This window comes from Sceloporus occidentalis, unplaced genomic scaffold, assembly GCF_023333645.1.
Source record: "Sceloporus occidentalis isolate IW3139 unplaced genomic scaffold, rSceOcc1.0.p SCAF_9, whole genome shotgun sequence".
NCBI classification, from domain to species: Eukaryota; Metazoa; Chordata; class Lepidosauria; order Squamata; family Phrynosomatidae; genus Sceloporus; species Sceloporus occidentalis.
The window spans coordinates 6660049-6678528 of NW_028316989.1; the positions used below are offsets into that span (position 1 = coordinate 6660049).

General features: G+C 44.0%; 2 protein-coding genes across 3 annotated transcripts in view; both read left to right on the top strand.

The window, feature by feature from the left end:
- Window positions 1-1843: 1843 nt before the first annotated feature.
- On the top strand, window positions 1844-5541 carry LOC149306804 (U6 snRNA-associated Sm-like protein LSm1). The gene is made up of 4 exons (XM_089538440.1): window positions 1844-2035; window positions 3474-3542; window positions 3867-3982; window positions 5032-5541. The coding sequence occupies exons 1-4, from the start codon at window positions 1990-1992 to the stop codon at window positions 5200-5202; spliced, it is 402 nt and encodes a 133-aa protein (XP_089394566.1). The 5' UTR covers window positions 1844-1989; the 3' UTR covers window positions 5203-5541.
- A 3103-nt stretch (window positions 5542-8644) lies between these two features.
- The window catches only part of LOC149306805 (G protein-coupled receptor kinase 5-like), a 65907-nt gene continuing 56071 nt past the window's right edge, over window positions 8645-18480 (top strand). The window contains exons 1-2 of one of the 2 annotated variants that reach the window (XM_089539122.1): window positions 8645-9341; window positions 9526-9650. In XM_089539122.1, coding sequence (XP_089395248.1) covers window positions 9599-9650 — 52 coding nt within the window. In that variant the 5' untranslated portion in view covers window positions 8645-9341; window positions 9526-9598. The remainder of the gene's footprint in view (window positions 9342-9525; window positions 9651-18480) is intronic. The other variant, XM_089539123.1, reaches the window with a different exon arrangement.

Consider the following 18480-nt stretch of genomic DNA (forward strand, 5'->3'; position numbering starts at 1 on the left):
GGCCAGTGCGCCTGCGCGGTCTGAGTAGGATGCCGACCACAGAGTGGCCCCCGACCAATCACCGCCGCCCTCACGCGTTCCGACCAATCGCTGCCACGCTTCCAGAGCACTGCTCGACCAATCGCCGCCGCGCTTCTAAAGCACTGTTCTAACTAAGGCTCCAACCAATCAACGCCCAGATTAGCGCCCAGAGTGCTGTCCCAGCCAATCGCCGCCTCCGCCACGCCCCCCTCTTCCCCCTCCCTCCTGATCTACAAAATATAGCGGCCCGCTTCCATCGCGTCATGTAATGTTGGACCATCTACGGAATTCCCGGATGTAGAGCGTTCCACCACCATTTGATTTGAGAAGACTGAGTCAGCTGACCCTGTAGTTAAGGGGAGGGGCTTGTCCGGTGACGTCACGGATAATCTACCCAATCAGCGGAGGGTGAAACTGGAGACACTCTTAAAGAGCTGGGAAGAAAATGGATTGAGACCTGGATGCATCCGCACTGTAGAATTAACCCAGTTTGACACTGCTTCAACTGCCATAGCTCAGTGCTATGGAATCCTGGGATTTGTAGCTTCTTTGTTAGGGAGCTCAGATGCCACAACAGATCAATATGTATTTGGTCAAATCATTTTAGCAGGTTCATTGTAGAGAAGATCCTAAAATGCAAAGATATACAACTGAGCACAAAAGTCTCACACAAGCCGTTGTGTTACCTATTACACTGTAAGAATGTGAGAGCTAAGAAAGGAGATAGGAACACAATCCACCCATTTGAGATCATGTGGCGCTGGAGAAGAGCACCAAGGCTCCCACGGATGGCCAAAAGGTCAAAGAAATGGGTCCTAGAGCAGATTGTGTCAGCCAAGATGCTAAGACTTAGGCTGCTGTACTTGGGACACATGAGAACGAACAGATAGTAATGTTAGGAAAGGTGGAGGGAAGGAGAAAGAGAGGAAGGCCACGTGCGAAAGGATAATGGGATCTATTAGGAGGTTCATGGGTCTCCAGGACGTAAGCAGGGCAATGGAGGACAGAGGGCCTTGGAGATGTCTTGTCCATAGGGTCACCATGAGTCGAGGTTGACTCCAAGGCAGTTAACAACAAAGAGAAAGCTTACCATAGTGGAGAGGAGAAGGACCAAAAGTGGGCCACCGATGTGGGTTTTGTTCTTTCTGGCTCTGTGGCCATGTTCTAGAAAGAAGACTTTATTCCTGACGAGAGAATAAACCAGAGAAGATGCCAAAGCCACATTCACTGGCGAAACGTCAGGAAGAAACTCTTCTAGAACATGGCCACAGAGTCCAAAAAACCTATGGATGCCAGCCATGAAAGCCTTTGACATTTTCAGGGCGTTTCCATGCCAGCGTGTGCTGTGGCGGTTTGCGGAGACCAGGGTTCAGATCCCAGCTCAGCCCCGAAACCCACTGTGTGACCCACTGAGATCTACTAAGATGGGTCCTAGCCCTAGAGGCACTAAATGCAGCAATATGAACCCGTCGTGCCTCTCCCTCCAAGTCACACTCTCTCAGCCTCAAGGGAAGAAGGCCAGGGCAAAGCCAAGAAAACCCCTTCCTTCATAGGGTTGCCATGAGTCGGAAAGTTACGGCACACAACAACAACAAAATGGCATCTTGGCATTTGCAGTTTAAAGGAGCCACAGAAGTAGGCCTCAAGGTCCAAAACACACTGCAGAAATAACCCAGTTTGAAACCGCTTTAACTGCCATGGGGATTCTGGGAAGTGTAGTTTTGTGAGACATTGAGCCTTCTCTGCCAGAGAGAGAGAGCACTCTGGTGCCACACAAAAAAATACACTTCCCAGGATCCTCTAGCACTGAGCCAGGGCAGTTAAAGCGGTTTGGAAGCGGAACATTCTTGCAGTGGGGACGCAGTGCTGTCGGTGGCTATTTAAGGCCGGGCCTGAAAGGAGCCTCCTCTTCCGGAAAAGAGAAGGCGGAGGAGGAAGGCTGGCTCCCTTCCTCCCAGGCGGAGTACCATGAATTACATGCCGGGCACCGCGAGCCTCATCCAAGACATAGACAGTGAGTAGGCCTTCCTCCTCAGGCTGCATCCGCACTGGGGAATAACCCAGTTTGATACCGCTTTAACTCTTATCTGGCTCAAAGGCCCACAGCAAACTCCAGCTACCAGAATCCCATAGTCTTTGAGCCAGGAAACAGTTAAAGCGGTGCCAAACCGGGTTATTTATCCACTGTGGATGCAGCAGCCAGGTTCCAAACACACCTAAGCCACTTCCAGACCTGGGAATCCTGGGAAGTGTAGTTTTAATTGTGCCCCCCTCTGTGTGTGATAGAAGAGGCTCAGTGCCTCCTGAAACTACACTTCCCAGCATCCCTTGGAATTGAGCCAGGACAGGAGGGCACTTCAACTGGAGCATCCCTGCTGCAGTGTGTTTTGGACCTTTAACTCTGGGGTGGGAATCACACTCTCAGCCTCAAAGGATGGCCATGGCAAACCCCCCTCTGAACAAAGAGGTCCTCCTTTTCCAGGACACTTTGCAGGGACCTGTCCTCCTTGGCTAGGTCACCCTGCCTTTGGGGGAGTCACACTCTCTCAGCCTCAAAGGCTGGCCATGGCAAACCCGCCTCTGAATAAGGTCACAATAAGGTGTCCTCCTTTTCCAGGACATGCCCTACGTTCCAGCCTGTTGTCCAGTAGCAACCCCAAAAGGGTTTGACTCCCAGCTCTCTGACAGAGAAGGCTCGACGCCTCGTGAAACTACACTTCCCAGAATCCCCTAGCATTGAGCCAGGGCGGTTCAAGCAGTCTTCAGCTGGATCATTCCTGCAGTGTGTTTTGGACCTACGACTCCGGAGACCTGGGTTCAAATCCCCTCTCGGCCATGGAAGCCCAGGAGACAACCCTGGGCAAGTCATGCTCTCTCAGCCTCAATGAATGGCCATGGTAAAGGCCCTCTGCACAGCGTGACCAGAGGTCCTCCTTTTCCAGGACATGCCCTGTACCTTCCAGCCTGCTGTCCACCTTCAGAACAGAATTTGGGGGAAACAGAGTGGTTCCCAATAGGCAAAGGGGTCAGGCAAGGCTGCATCCTATCACTTTATTTGTATATGCTGAAAACATCGTAAGAAAAGCAGAATTAGAATCAGAGAAAGGAGGGATGAAAATAGGAGGAAGCAACATTAACCACCTAAGATATGCGGAGGACCCCATAATATTAGCAGAAGGCATTCAGGAATTAGAACAGTTAATAAGGAAGGTCAAAGACGAAAGTGCAAAGACAGGTCTGATGTTGAATGTAAAGAAGACAAAAATAATGACCACAGAATAAATACACAAATTCAATCTAGAGGACAAGGAAATTGAAATAGTTATCTCATCCATAGGGTTGTCATAAGTCGAAACCGATTCAAGGGCAACTAACAACAACAGTGTGCTGAATTATAAGAAGCAGAACACATTGGTAATTCTAATTACTCTTTTATCTTTCTTTCCCTTCAGAGAAACATTTAGTCCTCCTCCGAGATGGCAGGACGCTAATTGGATATTTACGAAGCATCGATCAATTTGGTAAGCCACCCCAAACTTATCTTGCTTTTGGGGGCAGGCAGGGCCTTTGCAAAGCTACCTGTAACTATGCCCAGCAATCCAAAGAAAGGTAATGTGATTGGGAGGGGCGAGAAGGGCCTATGAGCTTTGCATTTGTAGCTGTAGGAGTCGCTGCCAATGGACTACATGGAGGGATGGGCAAGTTGTGACCCTACAGATGTTGCTGGATTACAACCCTCATGCAGAAAAGGCAACCAGAATGCTCAAGGGGGCTGCATGCACTTCACTTCCAGTTGCCACATATTTCAGTTTTTCTGTGCTCTTCTCTCTTCCAAAATTCTTCAGCTAATTTGGTGTTGCACCAAACCGTGGAGCGCATTCATGTGGGGAAAAAGTATGGGGATATCCCACGTGGCATCTTTGTGGTGAGAGGCGAGAACGTCGTGCTCCTCGGGGAGATTGTAAGTCAGCACTTCCCGCTTCTTAAACATGCTGAAATCTATTGACTTGGCATTTTGACTCAGTGGGTGGTGGTATCTACATTCTCTTCTACTCGCTGACAAAATCTAGTCGTACCCAAAAGTAAGTCTGTAGTGTAGGCTGCGTATCATCATGTCTGAGTCTAGAAATTTTAGTCAAAAAATCAACCCCAAAACCTGGATCAACTTATCCATGGGTCAATGTAAGTACTGTACTGTCAGTTGTATCAAAAAAGGAACCGCACTCTCAGAACATCCATTAGAGCAGTGGTGGTGAACCTTTTAGAGACTGAGTGCCCAAACTACAACCCAAAACCCACTTATTTATCGCAAAGTGCTGCATACCTCTGGCTTTCTAGTGACAAACTGTAGTGAACTCTGTGTTGCAACGATGGTACATATGCCCACAGAGGGCTCTGAGTGGCATGTCTGCCATAGGTTCGCCACCACTGCATTAGAGTATGCAAAGACCAGGTTAACAACAACTTCCCACAGAGTGTTCACTGCCATAGCCCCCAAACTCTGGAATGGCTTGCCGGAGGAGATCCATCTTATTACCACCTTAGATGCCTTTAAGATGGCACTTAAGAGGGATCTCTTCCAGCAAGCCTACTCACCCAATCTGTTATAAGAGGTTAAAAAAAATGCTCCACCTCCGTCTGTAATTATATGTATTTTAGATTATGATTTAGTTAATGTATTGTATTAAGAGTAATGTCACTATTTTATCGAATGTATTTTATATGGCACTGCTGTTTTTATTGCTGTAATGTTGTTTTTACTGCTGTAATCCCATCTCGATCTGCAGGGAGAGGTAGGAAATATAAATAAAAATTATATTATTATTATTATTATTATTATTTGTCTACTCCACAATTCTGGGGTTTCAGGATCCAATTTTCATGCACCCTCCTTGACTCGCCATAAGCCACACCAACCCCAAAATCATAACCAGCAGTAGTTGGAAATCTACTGGATGAATGGATAGAGCAATTTTTATATTGAATTTGAGCCTTCCTTTCCTATTGCAGGACCTGGAAAAGGAAAGCGACACCCCTTTGCAGCAAGTCTCAATAGAGGAGATTCTGGAAATACAACGGGTAGAGCAGCAAACCAAGCAGGAGTCAGAGAAGCTAAAAGTACAAGCACTGAAGGAGCGGGGACTCTCCATCCCACGGGCTGATACTCTAGATGAGTACTAAACCTCACATCGGGACAGTTTGGCTGCCTGCAAGCAGTCTTCGCTTTGAAGGAGTTTTGTACTTTGTGGGATGGACTACTTCTTTATTTTGTTTTATTTTATTTTATCTTTTTTTCCATTGCTGAATACAATTTAATCATGATGTATTGTTTTTCTCAGCGCAACACCATTGGTTTCCAAAGACCCTAAAAATGACGGTGTTCTCATGTAAAGAGTGCTGACCTGGGACAAAATTTTTTAAGTTGAACTTTTTTTTTTTTGTTATGCCTCTTTAATGGAGGGAGGAAGTGGAAGAATAACCCTCCTTGGCTCATCATGTGAATAAAAGCTGACTCTTGAACACTGGTGTTGTTGGGAGTGGAACTGCTTTTGAGATTTCTACTTGCCTCTTCAATGACTGAGTGCTTTTCTTTAAGTGCAAGGCAGCAGGATTGGGGATGCATCAAGAAAATGGAGTGGAAACCTTTGTCTCTATCAGTGGGAGAAGTTAATCTCTTCAAACAGGGTGACAGAGTAAATTTTGAAATGCAGGGGCAATCCCCATAGACTAAATCCCATAAGAAATTTTAAAATATTGGCAACTGCATTGATCTATATCAGGAGTATGAGAAGGTTTTGCACCACACACCAGCAGCTTGTAGCTTTAAGAATTCTAAACTATATTTAATTATACTGTTTTGATAAACAAGTATATCAAAACTATTGGTTTTGAAACTTGCATATTAATTGTAACAAGCTACGTTTAGGACTTTGGAATTATAACTGTATCTAATTTTTAAAAACAATGTCCTAAATTCTCTACTTCCATGGGTGGGATATGTCTCTGCTTGCCTGAAGCCATAGTAAGTGCTTTCATGATGCTATGTATTTTGATTCCATAGATAATGGTTTCAGCTAATGCACTTGCAAACTGTCAGAGCTGGATCTGATCTACATCTCACTCTGCTGTTTATAAATAAGCTGAAATAGGTAAGAGAGGATAGTCCAAGCCATGTATTCTCTATGGCTATGTACGGATGTGAGAGCTGAATAGTGAAAAAAGGTGATAGAAAATCAATGCATTTGAGGTGTGGTGCTGGAGAAGAGTGCTGAGGATACTTTGGATGACCAAATGTCTAGAACAGATCAAGCCTGGGAGCCAGAATGACTAAACTGAGGCTGTCGTACTTTGGCCACATCACGAGGAAAAATAAATCATTAGAAAAGGCAATGATGCTAGGAAAGGTGGAAGGCAGTAGGAAGAGCGGAAGACTGCTTGCCAAATGGTTAGACTTGATCAGAGAGGTTACAGACTTGGACCTGCTAGAGCTACACAGAGACTTTAAGTACAAGGGGTCTTGGAGATGTCTCATCCACAGGGTCGCCATGAGTCAAAGTCAACTCAAGATCGGTTAACAGTCCTCCAGATGTGCTGGAATATCACCGCATGATGAATGTTGCAGACCTCAGCCTCTGGAGGGCACCATATTGACACAAAATGAAACTGGCCATGTTTATGATGGGAGGTGGAGGATTGTGTAGCAAAACAGAAATGTCTCTGTGTGTTTGTGTATGAGAGAGAGTGTCAGGGGAGGGCAGGCTGAGGGTCATTTTCAGGTTCTGACCTCACAAGGGCTGCACATGATTCTTTTTAAAATTGCAAGTGATGTTTGAGTTGCTTCCGGTCACTTTTTTCCTGGTGGTTTGGGGGGTGTTATGAGGTGGAGCCAGGGTTGTGTAGTGGAATGAATGTTAGACAAGGGCACTGCACAATTAGGATTCAAATCCCTGCTTGGCCATGAGAACCCGTCCTCTGAGGTTGAGAGAGTGTGACTTCCCCACTGCAAAGGAGGTCCTCACTTCAAAGGAGGAGTGTGTGTGTGTGTGTGTATTACACAGGGGTGCAAAGACCACATGGGAGTCTCCCTACGCTGTATGTGACCCCTACAATTCCCACTTTTGTGTAGGTCACACATTTTAGATCTTTTCGAGTCTTTCCACGTTTTTGTCCAGGCGAGTTTTGCTCTTTTCTAGCAAACAAAATATATAAGGATACTAACTTTGGGGAGCCTTGTGTGTGTATGTGTGTGTATCTGAGGACAACAGCAATAATAGGTGTGTGTACTGAGTCAGTAATCCCTGCACATCATATCCACATTTGTCAAGCATGGATTACTCACCCTTTGTAACCTTTACTCCCTGTCGCTGTTCTCGAGATTAGTAAAGGGTTGCTTCCCTCACTCCTTCCCATTGGGTTTGCATAGGATTGGAGTGTGTTGGGTTGTAATATCCTTTGGCAGTATTATACTTATGGGTTTGAGCATCTTTGTTTGGTGAGAGGAAAGAGGAACAGGCCTGGCATGCAGTTTAAGCTTAGTTATGTTTCATTGGGGCCAGTCTTTTGAATTCTGCAAACAGAGGCATGGTGGCAAAATAACACTGGAGTTTATCAGACGGCGGCTAATTTCAGCATTAAAGAGAGATTAAAGCACATTTAACGCATCCCGCAAATAAAGCAAAAATGTTAAGTAATTGCACGAATGATGATCACACACAATTGCGCACATAAAGTGGTAGTGGAAATGCATTGTCGCTGAAATCCCGAAAGTAAAAAGATGCACATTAATGCTTCTTAGTGACTATTTTAATGGCAGGTTTTGCACAACGCTGTGCGGAATCAGATACTCACAGGTCAAAATATAGGAGATTCAAGAAGAAAAAAAGTAGGACGTGATCAAATAAAAGCTAAAAACACTTCATATAAATACAAAATTCATGCTTCTTTGTCATGCTCAGGATGCTTTGGCATTCCTCCTGGACAGAAGGTTGAAATGAAGGACAGGCCTCTCCAAATGTAGGACATTCCAGGACAAAAAATGTAGGACACGAGCAAACAAAAGCTAGAAACACTTCATATAAATGGAAATGTATGCTTCTTTGTCATGCTCAGGATGCTTTGGAATTCCTCCTGGACAGAAGACTGAAATGCAGGACAGGCCCCTCCAAATGGAGGACATCCCAAGGGAAAATGTAGGACACCAGCAAACAAAAGCTAGAAACACTTAATATAAATGGAAATCCATGCTTCTTTGGCATGATGCTCAGGATGTTTTGGAATTCCTCCTGGACAGAAGGCTGGAATGTAGGACAGGTCTTGGGAAATATGCAGTCCCTGGTCGCCCCTATGAGTTTGTATCAGTTAGGATTCGAACTCAGGACCCCAGATCAGAATCAATCCCATAAGTCCCCTCCCTTTTTTTTTGCTCTTCTCCCCCCTCCATAATCCACCCCCCATTTTAGGGAACTACATTTCCCAGGATGCTCAGGGTTTAGATGATTTCTTTAATGAGAAAAAAAGGAAGAAGAAGGTGGGGAAACTCCTGGAACGTTGCATAATCACTCTTGGAACGTTGAGACATCTGGGGAGGGTGACGTCACGGGGGAGGCTCCGCCCCGATGGAACGTTTGGGGTGCCAACGTTCGGTGGCTGCTGCTGGAGCCAAAAGGGATCCAAAGGGATCCAAAGGGAATCCAGAGAGATTCTGATTCATCTTTATTTTTTCCCACTGAAGAGCCAAGGAAAGGGATGAGCTTCTGAGACCTTCTGCTTTGTCTATCCTTGGAAGGCTGGATTGCTGAATTATTTCCTCCCCAGACCAAAGAGAAACTCTCATTTGGGGGCATGGTTTGCTGGGGAAGGGGATCCAAGGTGGGGCTGATCCCCTGTAGGATCCCCTAAAGATCCCCTCCAGCAGCAGCCCCCCAAGAAACTCCTTTTGCAAGGGCTGCCTTCCTCAAAGGAGGGTCCTTCCCCATAGATTGCATTGCAGGGCTGCCTGCCTCTCCTCTCCCCCCATAAAAGTGGGCTTCTGGAGGGAGAGAAAGTCTTGCCCATATCCACCCCAATTTCTCTGATTTGGGCCAGAGGTGGGTCTGGAGAGCTCTTGGACCCTGATCCTGGTGGACTCTTGTTATTATTATTTATTTTTTGGGGGGAGTCTCTTTTTATTGTAAAAAAAGAAAAGTCTTTTTTATTATTATTCCCCCCCCCAAAAAAAAAGTCTCTTTGATTTTGGAAAAAAGGGGGGGATGGGAGAAACAAGCCCCCCTTGAAGAGGATCGGGAAGAAAAGGACTAAGACCACCTTCTCTCCAAGATTTGGTGTATATCTGGATCTATATATTCTTTTGTTTTATCCCTATATATATATATATATAGCTTTTTCCTTTTCTTCCTCTCTTTTATCTATCTATCTATCTATTTATCTATTGCTTTTCCTTTTCTCTCTCTCTCTCTGCGTATATACTATATATATATATATCCTTCTTTCTATATATCTATCCAGATATCTATACTGTATATCTGCTTTTCCCTTCTCCTTCTGGCCCCTGCCGCAGCATCTTCCAAGCTGGAGCACTATGGAGCTGGAGAACATCGTGGCCAACACAGTCTTGCTGAAAGCCAGAGAAGGTAAGACACAGGGCAGCTCCTGCAGGATTTAATGCGGTTCCATACCGCTTTTAAAGTTTATCACACGGGACAAATTTCTCTTAATTTCGAATGAAAAGAAAGTGGGGCCAGAACGCATTCACGTGAATTCGCTAGTGCAGCGAATTTACGTGAATGCGAATTGCGTTTGAACTGACCTCCCATTGCCCGAAAATAGCATGCCATTGCCCGAATTTGCGTGTGGCGGTCTATCATGCAATAACATTAAACCCCATGATTGCGTTCGGATTGCTGTTGGATTACACTTCCAATTTCCCTTGTCTGATAACATCCGCAGAGTGATGCCAGAGGATGGAGTCAGGGGAGTTAAAGTGGTGTCAAACTGCATCAATTCTGCAGTGTGGCTGGGAGGGAGTTGGAGGAAGAGGAAGGGGTTCTGCTATGGCTTGGAGATTTCATTTAAGCAGAAAAGGAAGGGGGGGAAATGTTGGACTCTGCTTCTGACCCTCTGTGTGTTTGTGTGTCTGATTTTTCTGGTTGGGTTTTGTGTCCCTTGATGGTGCGGAAACTTGGTCTGTTGTGATCTTGAAAAGATCCATGCCCTTCCTGGAAGAAGTGTGGTTACATGGTTCTCCAATGCTTATTTACACCACCATAGGTTTTTTTAATCTTCTTTACAACTACCTTGCAAGGTTGGCCCTGGTTTTGACCCTGAGGAAAGCAATGTTGATTTGAAGAGCTCTTGGACCCTAATGTTGGTGGACTCTTATTATGACCATCATCATTATCATCATCAGTTTTGAGAAGTATGTTTATTATTTAAGGGAAAGTCTCTGTTTGAGTGTTTTAGCTTCATAAATAAAATTCAAAACAATTAAAATCATTGAAAAACATTATTAAAAATAATATTAAAAATATACAAAAGTGAGAAGACTAAGGTCCAAAACACACTGCGGAGCTCTTGGACCCTAATGTTGGTGGACTCTATCATCATCATCATCATCATCATCATCATCATCATCATCATCATCATCCTATTGATAATTACAAGTTAAAATACAGGGTCAGTAGCATCATGAGAGCCAGTGTGGTGTAATGGTTTGAGTATTGTGTATGCAGTTTTGAGAGCCAGTGTGGTGCAGTGGTTTGAACGTTGGACTATGACTCTGGAGACCAGGGTTCGAATCCCCGCTGAGGCATGAAACCTACCTTGGGCAAGTGTCACTCTCTCAGCCACAGAGGATTCATACCTTGATAGGCATATGTCTGATTCTGTCCTAGCTGAACATGCAAAGCTATAACTGAGAACAACTTCTTGTCCATTGGAATGAAAGGGCCAAAGGAGGAGAAGATGCGAAGCTGTGCTGAAATACTGCTTGTCCCCGCATGACCTCTGTAAAAAACCACCACATAGTTCCTGAATTCCTAAACCTTTTGTAACTGGGCTTGGGGCCTCCCAGAATGACTAATTTTGTTGGGAGTGAGAGCCATACATTTTATCTTTGCAGGCCTCCAAAACAAGGAACTGTCCTTCCCAGATGTGAAAAAGCCTTGGTTTTGTCCAAGGGGTAGGCATATGGGTGACAGCCAGCATTGCACAGTGGTTTGAGTGTTGGACTGCGACTCTGGGGACCAGGGTTCAAATCCCTACAGAGCCATGAAACCCACTGGGTGGCATGTCACACTTTCTCAGCCTCAGATGATGGAGATGGCAAACCCTCTCCGAACAAATCTTGCCCAAAAAACAAACAAACCTGTGATGGGGTCGGCATATGTCGGAAGAGAGGACACACGGCAGCGATAACAAAAGCATGTGGGTAGCATGGGAACAGAGATGATTCCCATGGGGTCTTTTACTACGCTAGAGACATCTATAGAAACTGTGGGATGCTGCCTTAGAAGCACAGAAGTGCACTTGGAAGGAATCATAAAACCCATCTAACTTAACTCTCTGCCAGTGCAGGAATCTACCATTAAAGTAACTTTGAGAGATGGACACCCCATCTCTGTTTTGACAAATGCAATGGAGATGAGTATACTCCCTTCTGAGGCTTAACAGCTCCAGTCGCCAAGAAGTTCTTCCTAATCTTTGGTTGGAATCGCCTTCGCTGTAGTTTGAACCCATTGGCTTGGATCCTGGCCTCTGGGGCAGCAGAAAACAAGTTTGCTCCATTTTCCGCATGGCTGCCCTTCAGATATTTGAAGATGGCTATTACCGTTCTATTGAAACGGACCATTAGTTAATCTAGCCCGATGTTGTGGACGCAATGCTGTTTCAGTGATGTTCTTTAAAATTATTTATCCAAATTTGCCGACTTCCTTGTTTTGGAGCTGGGAGGAATCTGAGGCTTTTTAATCATTATTTTTGAATGTCGCTGTGACCACAGCCTTGAATATTTAAGACTGGAAAAATGTATCTTCAAATGCTTCTGTATCTTAATGCTAAGTTAGGGTTGCCACTTTCCCCCCCTGAAAAGCCCCTCCTCATCTTTAGTATCTTGTGTATTATTTCTTGAATACAGCTTGATCCACTCTATGCTGGGAATAGCTGTATACCTATTGAATTTGGCAACTTTTGTTTCAGTTTCTTTTGGAAGAATTTACCAATATCTGTGAATGTTTGAATATTCATAAATATTAGGTTTAAACATATATGTGGGAAGAGCCACCGTGGCGCATAGTGCTTTGAGTGTTGGACTATGACTCTGGAGACCAGGTTTCCAGTTTGATTCCTGCTCAGCCATGAAACCCACTGAGTGACTTTGAGCAAGTCACACACTCTCAGCCTTAGGAGAAGACAATGGCTGAACATATCTTGCCAGATCTGAACATATCTTGCCAAGAAAACCCCATGATACCTTTGTTTTAGGGTATGCATAAGTCAGAAATGACTTGAAGGTACACGACAACAATAACTACTACTGCTACTACTACTAATATTGTAGGATTTAAAAGCTATTTTGTTTGCATGCCTCTAAGTCAGAGCTGCAGTCTTTAGGCTGGTGTAAATTTTTTAGTACTGTCCTAAGTACTGCCCTAGTAGTACTCAAAGTTTGGGATATAAAGTTTGCATGTAACATAAAACTCATGTTCTTCCTTTTCCCCCTCCAGCCTGCATGCAAAGGTAAGTTCAGAAGCTTTCCCTTCTGTTTTAAGTTAAATGCAGCTTGCCATGTCATCTGTTCAAATCACAAAAACATACATATGTTCATTCTAACTAGGCACAGCTACACTTTTGATCTGTACCCTGAGTTTTGGCGAATTCTTATCGAAAGAGATTTCTTCTGTTAGAGTAAGTCATGAGCACTAGAAATCTCCGTCGTGTGCAGATGTACAGTAGATATGTACATATATCTACAGTAGATATGTATTCATACCTATATCAGGCATTAACACAACACAGGGATGAAATCAGGAATGAACCCAAGTACCGAGATTCTCACAGATATGTGAACACAGTTAAAGTGTGAATGCACACACACCCCAACAAACTGGAGTGAATTTTAATTGTGGTTTCTTTGAGACGTCATCCAACATGTGGTTTACATGTTTCTACAGCTTGTAGAACTATCAATAAATAACCACAAATAAATTACAAATTAGATCACCTCTGGATACAGCTATTGGAATACCTTATTGTTTATTTGGTAACATTATTTGCTATAGCCATCAGGAAATGATGAGGGGATAACCTTGGATGCTATATATCTTGTCTTCTGGTGGGGATGCAAGAGTGCCATTGATAATGTGCCCCAGGTAGCAAAATGTCCTAGGGCCCATTCACACTACGTAATTATAGCACTATGTGTCTACTTTAACTGCCATAATTTTATCCTATGGAATCCTGGGATTTGGAGTTTTGGGGGGAGCATTTAGAATTCTCAGAGACCTATGATGTTTCACTGAATTACAAACCCCAGGATCCCATAGGCCCGGATGTTGCCATGGCAGTTAAAATGGAATATAATGCAATAATTGTGTAGTGTGAATAGGCCCTAGGCCAGCCCTGCTTTATTGCTGTTGACTTTATTGTTGTTAAGCCCTTAGCACATGCTTTATTGTAGTCACTTCTCTTGAATCAATCCCAACTCATAGCAACCCTGTGGATAAGATATGTCTAAGACTCTTGTCCTCCACTGCTCTGCTCAGGTCTTGCAAATTCATGCCTGTTCCATGACTGACATGTGGCATCTGGGCTTCCTCTCTTTCTACTACCTTTCCTGGCATTATTGTCTTTTCCAATGAGGCATGCCTTCTCATGATGTGGTCAACGTATAACAGCCTCAGTTTGACCATCTTGGCTTTCAGGGATAGATCAGGCCTGATCTGTTCAAGGACCCATTTGTTTGTCTTTTTGGCTGTCCATGGTATCCTCTTCTGCAGCACTCCATCAGTTACGCTGGTGTTCAGTAAAAGCTCAGTGTCCTTTCAGCCACTACATCCTAGTTCTGCTGCTCCCAATCTCATTGCAGACTTTGCTTATTATGATACAGTACATAGATCGGTGACATTCAATGCAGGGAAACTCCGGTTTAAATTGAGAGATGGTTGTCTGTGGTAAGGAAAGACTAGGCGTGGGCACAATAAGCATTGTCTTGATTTCCTCCACCTGCAACACATTTGCTATACATCTGCGCAGGATGACAATTTCTAGCGCTTGTGACTAGAAGAGACCGTCTTTTTACCAGAATCTTGACTTCCTGCCTGTGCTTTTCCCAACCCTCGCATTTTGTAAGTCCACTTGCACAGTTAATATAAGAATAGACGCTGTAGAATGCACTGAAAACTCTCCTCTTTGATGGAACAAAACAAAGAAACCTCTACAATAAGCAGTGCTGAACTGACTCATCTATTTAACTGATATCTTGCCTTGCACCCAAGGAGGAGTCAAAGCAACATACACTGTACATTAAAATGAAATAGCTAAAATGGACTGTAATACAATTTTTTCTAAGGTGGACCGATCAAGGGGTTTTCTTGGCAAGTTTATTCAGAAGGGAGTTGCCAATGGTCATCCAGTGGGTTTATATGGTCAAGCAGAGATTCAAACCCTGGTCTCCGGAGTCATAGTTCAACACTCAAACCACTACACCATGCTGGCTCTATGACTTCTGTGCCGCTTGGAAATATCCAACCGGGGTAAACGAGTGAGACAGGAACTGTATTCAAACACTCCCTTCTCAGTGAAAGCTAGTGGTAACCTGCTTGGAAAAGTCAAAAAGTACTTTTTCCAGACTGTACCCTTGACAAGTTGTAGGGGTTCCCCCCCCTTAAAAAAACATGATCTAGAATCAATCCTTTATCTCCCTGATGGAGAATCCACTGACCTTACGTAGGTGGCACTGATAGGCTGTACTTGCTGCTCTTTTGTCAGGTGAGTTATTTTGAGCTCCTGCTTACCTGGAGGTAAATATCACAATTAACCTATTGGCTCAGCAGTTGAAAGAGGGCACTGTGAGTTTCTAGTGTATTTGCAGTCTATGGAAAATAACAGTCTCCATCTTATTGTTCTTTTGAGGGTGGCGGCGATAAGGCTGTTCAGAAACACTTTGCACAGCGCTATAGAAACAATTAACCTGTCAGTGGTTTTCTGTGTTTACTTGGGCATGGCCCTGCTCTTCTGAACCCTGTGGCATGGCAATGTGGATAGCAGTCCTGTGGTGTGAGCAATCTCCCCTCACCTCCATTTTTGGTTGTCAGAGTCTCTTTGTAAGAGCTTGCCCTACCATCAAGCAAAGTGAGCAAACTGCCTTATACGTCAAATGCTTGGAGTTAGTTATACGCCAAGTAGGAATGGAGAGAATATTTTAAAATGTTCAAAAATTGGTTGGAAAACATGTTTCCTGAAACCCTGACAAGAGGAATCTTTGCAGTTTGGATCTTATCATGGTTGTTTTGCACAGAAATTAGCATTTTCTGCACAGGAAAGAGCATTTTCTGCACAGGAAAGAGCCTTTCCTGTGCAGAAAATAATATTTCTGTGGAGGAAAGGCTCTTTCCTGTGCAGTTAACAGCATTTTCTTGCAAAACAACCACATGCAAATTTTTGCACAGAGTCCCGGATAGTCTTAGTAAAACCGAACCCTTGTCACCATTTCTCACACTGGGAAGGGACTTGCTAAAAGCACTTGTTGCTTCTTCTGAGATGAAAAGTAGTGAAGAATTACATCCCTAAAGAGACAGGGATGTTGGTGAAAAGGTCCCACTGTGTCACACAGTTACACTATAAGGCCTTAAAAAGTGCCTTGGATTAAATTTATTCTAAATGGTGTTTAATTTGTTACAGTCCTTCAGTCAAAACCTCACTGGGATGGAGGTGAAAATGCATTTCGTGATTTCACGCCTTTCTCCTATCCCTGTTTTAAGCCTGAAGGAAACAGTCACATGAATTTGGTAAACCCCATTTCTCACCTGTCCTTCCAGGTGAAACATGAATGTACTCCACACACACACCATCAATGCCTTCCATTTTTGCTTTCCTCTTTGTACCCTCTCCTCTCTTCTCCTCCTCCAGCGTCAGAGGAGGGGTGAGATCCTTGTCTAGGCACATTTACTCTCTTGTAGCTTATAAGGCTGAAAACTTTTCTGTTTTCAGAAATCCTAGCCTTAATATGGCTTTTTAATCAGCATTGTCATTTTATTTTCAAGTAGTTAACAATAGGAGCATTTTCAGCCATCCTTTCATGGCTCATGAATATCAGTGCAGTGAAGTGTAAGTTGTGTAAGGTTTCCTTTGTGTGTTGTTCCTCTCTCTGAAATGATGAGAGAAGGCAGCATCTGTCTGGCCTGATGCCACCTGCCATCCAGTAACTGTGTGGGATTGGAACAACTGGGCAGAACTGATCAGGAGATCACTGTGTGCCCAAAAGGAGCAAGGAATAACGTTAACTGAAAGTTTCCTATACAACAAGTTGTCATTGGCCTGCAGCTTCCATCAATCATATACACGTGCATCTATATGGGCGTGCATGGATGGATAGAGATAGTGTGGGAAGCTTTGTTCTTCCAGATGTTTTGGACCTCCATTCCACAAATCCCCAGCCAGCATGGCCAATAGAAAGGGATTATGGACATTACCATCCAAAACCTTGAAAAGTCCATAGGCTGCCAAGGGCCACAAGCAAACAAGAAGGATCCTAGTGAAAGCAAGCACTGGAAAGAAAAAGGTTCTAACCCAATCTTTCCACGCCTTTGCTAATTTTCTACATTCATTGTGTGTGTGTGTTTGTCATTTAACAGTACGTTTAAAAATATAGTTGTCCACTTGTTGTCTGAAATGGGATTTTGCCAGCTCAGGATCCTCTCATTTCATACTGTTCCTTCCGTGGACTGGTCCTCAGGCTTACTCTGGAGGATTAGTGTGTTGTATTCCTTGATTTTCCGCAGTGGGAATCACACACAGTCTTCACTATTGCTCTGCTGCAGTCCCTCTGCAGCAGAGAAATAGTGGCACTGCCAGCTTCCACCTCTCTCTTCTGGCTCAAAGTCCACCTCAAACCTCCCCTTTTCCCATCTGTTTTCGGCCAGCCTGCCAGCCCTAGAGGAAGTAACATTCTTAAGCATTTCCATCCATGGGAAGATGATATGCCATTTACAATGAGGCTGCTAGACCAGAGATGAGAAGTTTGTCTTTTACTGATGTAGGCCACATTTCTGCAAGGTGATCTATTGGGCTCAGACAGCGAACAACCCACAACTGTTTCTTTCCCTCTTAGACAACCCTTTCTCCATAGCCACCAACCTTTTACGTACGGAAATTGAGAGCTGTGTGGCCAGGCAATGTTAGAGTGTTGTCAAGATGGCAGAAGTTATTAATGCCATAATAAATTATTGATTGAAAGTTATTAATGAAGACGAGCATGCTAGCTCGGACAGGCTGCCATGGTTTGCATTGGTCTGAATCTATCAGGAAAGGCAAGATTCCACCCTTCCTCTCGCCAAAGCTGAATTAACTGAGTGCAAACTATTTTTGCACTTTGATCTCATTTTGCAGCAATGAAAGTAAGCCAAAGCAGGAGGAGGAGAGAAACTGGGACATTTTGAAAGCATCTGAAAATGTATGATGGCAGAGGAATTAATTGGGACTGTTCCTGCCAAATTAAGAGAGTTTGAGGATATGTTTCTTCTCCTCTGTCAAAGTGCAATCCAGGCTACAGTGGAAAGACAGACCGTTCTCTTACCAGAGGTCTCATCTCATTGGGATTTTGACATTAAGTATCAGGGATGATATTTACAAAGGGCCATAGGTTCCCCACTGTCTCTATAACCTTTCAGTTCAGGGGTTTTGCACTTGTGTGCCTTTAAATTGTCGCCCCGATAATCCCAACATTGCTTCACAAGTAGCTGAACTCCCAGCACCTCTGCTTGTTTGGCGAAGGCATGAGAGAGCAGGAGGATAGTAGTTCAGGGAGGAAGGGTTTGTCTTTGCAACATTTCCTGTCTTTTGCTAACTTTAATGCAAACATGTCCTGTGGGTACAGCTTTGACAGTACTAGTATTGCCACTATATATATGAATAAGGGACAGTTGAAGTTCATGACTTGCAGGGTCGGCAGTCAGAAAGCAGCAGTTGACAAGTTTGTGTTCTATCTAAATTCCAAAGCAAAGGATTGATGTCAGTTAACCTAGCCATGTGCTTCTTTCAAAAAAAATTTAGCATATTGTCCACATTTGTTGTTGTGTGCCTTCAAATCATTTTCAAGTTATGATGACCCTAAGGCAAACCTATCATGAGGTTTTCTGGGGCTGAGAGTGTGTGACTCAGCCAAGGCCAACCAGTGGGTTTCCATGGTTGAGTTGGAAATCGAACCCTGTTCTCTAGAGTCATAGTCCAACACTAATGCTACTAGCT

Bases quoted from the DNA above. Each gene is read 5' to 3' on its own strand.
- LOC149306804 (XM_089538440.1), top strand. From the start codon at position 1,990: ATGAATTACATGCCGGGCACCGCGAGCCTCATCCAAGACATAGACA. The intron at 2,036-3,473 runs GTGAGTAGGCCT...CTTTCCCTTCAG, and splicing joins CCTCATCCAAGACATAGACA to AGAAACATTTAGTCCTCCTC. The intron at 3,983-5,031 runs GTAAGTCAGCAC...TTCCTATTGCAG, and splicing joins TCGTGCTCCTCGGGGAGATT to GACCTGGAAAAGGAAAGCGA.